This window comes from Myotis davidii, unplaced genomic scaffold (genome assembly GCF_000327345.1).
Source record: "Myotis davidii unplaced genomic scaffold, ASM32734v1 scaffold309, whole genome shotgun sequence".
NCBI classification, from domain to species: Eukaryota; Metazoa; Chordata; class Mammalia; order Chiroptera; family Vespertilionidae; genus Myotis; species Myotis davidii.
Window position 1 is genome coordinate 401632 of NW_006383013.1, and position 5066 is coordinate 406697.

Here is a 5066-nt window from a genome sequence, read left to right on the forward strand (position 1 = left end):
GGAGGTGGGGGTGATCGGGCCAGCAAGGGAGGGCAGTTGGGAGCGATCGGGCCAGCAGTCAGAAGCAGGTTTTGGCAATCAGGCAGGCAAGGAGGCGAGTGGTTAGGAGCCAACAGTCCCAGATTGTGAGAGGGATGTCCAACTGCCGGTGTATGGATTGGGCTTAAACGAGCAGTCAGACATCCTGAGGGGTTCCAGATTGGAGAGGGTGCATCTGGGCTGAGGGACACCTCCCCCAGTGCACAAATTTCATGCACCGTGCCTCTAGTGCTGCTATAAAAAAGGAAGGAACTCTTACCATTTGCAACAGCATGGCTGGAACTGGAGAGCATTATGCTAAGTGAAATAAGCCAGTCAATGAAAGAAAAATACCACATGAACTCACTCATTTATGGATAATAAAGACCATTATAAACTGATGAACAAAAATAGATACAGAGGCAGAGCAGCATCGAACAGACTGTCAAACTACATCGGGAAGGCTGGGGAGGGTTGGGGGGGGATGGGGTAAGAGATTAACGGAAGGACTTGTATGCATGCATATAAGCATAACCAATGGACACAAGACACTGGGGAGTAGGGGAGGCCGGGGGAAGGTCAAGGGGGAAAAGAAAAGGAGACACATGTAATACTCTTTATACATGTAATACTTTAAGCAATAAAAAAAAAATTTTAAAAAAAGAATTTTTATCCAAGAAAAAAAAAAGAAATTTCACAAATTGGTATATGGGGTGTGCTTGGTTGAAGGTGTCAATCCCAAGAAAGAATATACCTGCCAAGGACTCCTTTTGTTAATTGGGCTCCTTGTGTTAATTGGGCTCAAATTCATAACCAGAGTGTAGCAGCCACTGTCTACAATGGTCCCTCACCCCCACGGCATATCAGGGAAAACCTCAGCTGGAGCTGCCAGCCTCATGTACTATGTTCCTGCCATCTGAGTTGACCCTTATAATAGAGCTCCTGGAGCTATAATTCAACCAATGGGCTGAAGACCTACCTTATCCAATTGGAGCTGTGCAACTATGTCCTCATTTGCATATTAACTAACCAATGAGGACACAAGAAGTCTGTGGTTCATTTGTATGAAAGCTGATCAATCAGAGACTAGAAGGCAGACACTCTTCTCTGTATAAGCCAGCAGACTGTGTTTCCCAGGTTTGCAAACTGAGCTGCAACCCTTGAGTTGTTTTACTGAATAAAATCTCTCCTGTACTGCACCCAAAATTGGGGACTTGGTGTTGAATTGTGGCAGCAACCTTTGGTTGACAAAAGACGGGAAAGAGAAGCAAAGACCTGAAACTGGGTCCCTACTTCATGCAGTGCGGTGAGCATTTACAGAGAAACTACTCTGCACCAGGCATTCTGCTCCCTCCAGGAATCCTACCCATGACCTTGCCACTCTTTGGGCCCTGCCCTATTTGGGTTTTACCACCTTTTGTCAATCTTCCTTTTCTTGCTTCCTCTGTCTATACCTTTGCTTTCCTCATATTCTAGCTGATTTCCACTGTGTCACTAGGAATGAATAATTAACAGGAGAGACAATGTGGTCTAGCTGAATGAGCAATGTTCTAGAATATGGGAAACCCAACTAGGTTTAAAAACTCCAGAAAATATACATTATTAGGTGATTAATCTGCTCTAGGCATTAAGCTGAGAACAGGACAAGGCCCCTACCTTCATGAAGCTAACATTCTAGTAAAGGAAGACATCAGATAAAAGATAATAATTTAGTGAAATCCAAAACTATGGGATTATAGAGTAGCTACAGGAAGCTTTCCTTATATCTGGCCTAAAAAAACCATCAGATAAAGACTATATATACTTATGTAAAGATAGAAATATATTGTGGTAGGTGTGTATGCTTGTACTATAATCAGAGTTAGGTTTATTAACTTGCTGCAGTAAACTATGGAAAATTATAGGGAACTTGGGAGGGGCTAGCTTTTAGAAAGAGAGTGGGAGAGGGGCTTTTTCTAGGATTAGCTTGTCCTGAATAATTCTGATGAGAGGGGAAGCAGGGATCAACTCTGAGTGGATGCTGTTGTGAAGAGGGGGCAGTTTACTAAGTGGATGACTGAGCAATTTTTACTCAAAAGGTGATAAGAACAAGTGGGCTGGGTAAGTAATGGATAGGTAAGCATAACCCTTTAGAAGGGGGTGTTGGTCATTTTACAGTATGGTGTGGTCCTATGAGAAACACCGTTTTCTGCTGATCTTGCTGCTGCCTTATCTGTCTCCTACGGTCTGAATTGTACTTTCTCAGACCTGGGATGATTTTCACTTCTCATGGTGGAGGAGTTCGGGATTTACACATGACTGATGGGAAGGAGCCAGCCTTGCTCAGATCTGGGGTAAGCAGTTTCTGGGTTCAAGGAACAGCAAAGACCTTGAGGCAGGGACCTGAGGCAGGAACACACTTGGCTCTTGGAGAGGTAGTAAGAGGGCCAGTGCGAAAGGTGTGGTGGTGCCAGGATGGGACCAGAGGATGACTGACTGCAGCTGGACTTGCTGATGATTTTACTGGGTTCTCTAAGGTCCAGCTCTAACACTGCAAAGAACATTAGACTGAGTCAAAGCTATGTAGGTGCTCTAGCCCTCACTCTACTACTGAAGAGTGTGTGATCTTAGGAAGCTTCCTTTTTAAAGGACTTTATTGAGATATAATTCACATATGATGCAATACATACAATTCACTTGTTTAAAGTGTGCATTGGGGCCCTGGCCGGTTTGGCTCAGTGGATAGAGCGTCGGCCTGCGGACTGAAGGGTCCCGGGTTCGATTCCGGCCAGGGGCATGTACCTTGGTTGCAGGCACATCCCCAGTGGGGGGTGTGCAGGAAGCAGCTGATCGATGTTTCTCTCCCATCGATGTTTCTAACTCTCTATCGTTCTCCCTTCCTCTGTGTAAAAAATCAATAAATCAATTTAAAAAATAAAAATAAATAAAGTGTGCAGTGGGTTTTAGTATATTCACAGTTGTGCAACCGCCACCAGTTTTACATGTTAGTCACTCCAAAAAGAAGCCCATGCCATTTAGCAGTCACTCCGTTTCCCACAACCTTCCCAACCCTTCCCCACCTCACTTCCCAGCACACCCCTCATCCTTCCCGCCAGCCTTAAGCAACCACCATTCTACTTTCTGTTTATATGGATTTGGGGGCAAATTTCTTAATCTCTCTGTGCCACGGTTTTCTCATACAAAATGGAGACAACAGTCCACGACAGCCTTAGGGTAGTTGAGAGGATAAAGCGAAAACTGAGGGCCACTGCACGGTTCTGCGAAGAGGACGACATAGGGCTCATGGGTTCAGGCAGTGCTAAACGCGACCAATTTTAATCCCACGCCCCTCGGGACCACGCCTCTACGTCTATCTCCAAGGCAACGTCAAACACTTTCCTCTCCTAGGCACTCCTTTCCGGGGCCCAGACCTGATTTCCCCCCCTGTTTTCTTCCTCACCTGAAGGCTCCGAGCGCCGCCCGAGGCTCCCGCACGCCTCCCCACGGTCATCTTCTCAGTGGGGCAGAGACAGAGCGTCCGCGACACCAGGGGTGACTGCGGTGGCGGCGCTACCTACGCGAGCCAAGTCCCGCCCCTTTCTAGACCTGTGCTCTGATTGGCTCCCAGGCGGATGCTTGAACCAGTCCCCTACCAGGGAGCCTCCAATCCATCCCGCCCAACGAGGCAAGGATTGTTCTCCGATTGGCTATTCCCTTTCACGTCCTATTTCCGGTTCTGAGGCCGGGAGGCTGAGGCGGCAAGTGATTGGAGGGCTCTGCTCTGGAAGTGCTACCGAAGGCGGGCCTAGCGGGGTGCCGAGGAGGGAGCGGGTCTGCACCATGGCGGCTCTGTTGGCTGGGAGCCGGGTCGGGGGTGCACGTGCGGCTGCCCGCAGAGGCCCGCTAGTCTCCTGTCGGAGGTGGGCCGGTGCCCCGGCAGACACCGTGTACGATGTGGTGGTGTCAGGTGGAGGCCTGGTGGGCGCCGCCATGGCCTGTGCCTTGGGTAAGCGCATCTCCAAGGCCAGCCGTGTGGGGGAGAGGGGCCGTGGAGCGGTGGGGACCCTGGGAGTTCTGGCACTGTTTTCCCAAAGTCTGAGCGTTGCGGATCTTGTGGCCCCTTCCCTCCCCCATAGGATCCCCAGGGCCCCAGGGTTCTTCGGGTGCCGAAGGGTCAAAAGTGGGAGGTACCTTAGGAGTCCTTCCAACCTGAAGGGAAAGACACTGAGTGGCCAGATTAGTATGACCACCCCATCAGTACAGTGAAGTGAATGAGTTATGCAAGTAATAATAATAAAACCTTGAGAGTATTTGCTTAGGGAGTTTTCAGTATTCAGTATTTTTGGAAGTACTGATGGGGTGGTCATAATAATCTGGCCACTCAGTGTAGACCTGCTCAGGGTTATTTAGCTATGGGCAAAACTGGAAGCAGTCAGGCATTGTTGCATTGGGCTAGGACGGTGTTTTCCCCCTCCCCCTCCCTCTCCTCCTTTTTCCTTTCTTTCCTCTTTGTGTGTGTGTGTGTGTGTTTTAACAGCTTCATTGAAATATAATTTGCATATCATAAATTTCACCCATTTACCACTATTTTATTTATTGACGGATTTGAGAGAAAGAGAAACATGGATTTGTTGTCCCACTTATTTTTGCATTCATTGGTTGATTGTTTGGATGGAGCCGCAACCTTGGTGAATCGGACACTGTAACACACTGAGCCATGGGGCCAGAGTTAAAGTCCACCCATTTGAAGCATACAATTTAATGTGCGCGTTTTTTTGTGTACTCACAGAACTGTGCAGCCATCACAACACATTTTGGAGCATGTTTATTACCTCCAAAAGAAATCTGAACTCATTGGCAGCCGCTGCCCATTTCCCCCCAATCTTAGCTCTAGGCCAGTGATTTTCAATGGCTTTCATCTCATGGCACACATAAACTAATTGCTGAAATCCCGTGGCGCACCAAAACATGTATTTTTTGCCAATCTGACAAAAAATAGGTATAAATAGTTATAATTTTGATTCATTCACACTAATGGCTATTGTGTTGGCAATTGCCATTTTTGAATT

At 47.5% G+C, this 5066-nt stretch overlaps 2 protein-coding genes across 3 annotated transcripts in view; one reads left to right on the plus strand and one right to left on the minus strand.

The window, feature by feature from the left end:
• FAM161B (family with sequence similarity 161 member B) overlaps nt 1–3558 on the minus strand; it is a 14659-nt gene extending 11101 nt beyond the window's left edge. The window contains exon 1 of the mRNA XM_006778763.2: nt 3458–3558. Within this exon, the coding sequence (XP_006778826.1) occupies nt 3458–3508 (51 nt within the window). The 5' untranslated portion in view covers nt 3509–3558. The remainder of the gene's footprint in view (nt 1–3457) is intronic.
• A 229-nt stretch (nt 3559–3787) lies between these two features.
• COQ6 (coenzyme Q6 monooxygenase) overlaps nt 3788–5066 on the plus strand; it is a 15497-nt gene continuing 14218 nt past the window's right edge. Inside the window, exon 1 of one of the 2 annotated variants that reach the window (XM_015558022.1) lies at nt 3788–4003. In XM_015558022.1, coding sequence (XP_015413508.1) covers nt 3838–4003 — 166 coding nt within the window. In that variant the 5' untranslated portion in view covers nt 3788–3837. The remainder of the gene's footprint in view (nt 4004–5066) is intronic. The other variant, XM_006778771.2, reaches the window with a different exon arrangement.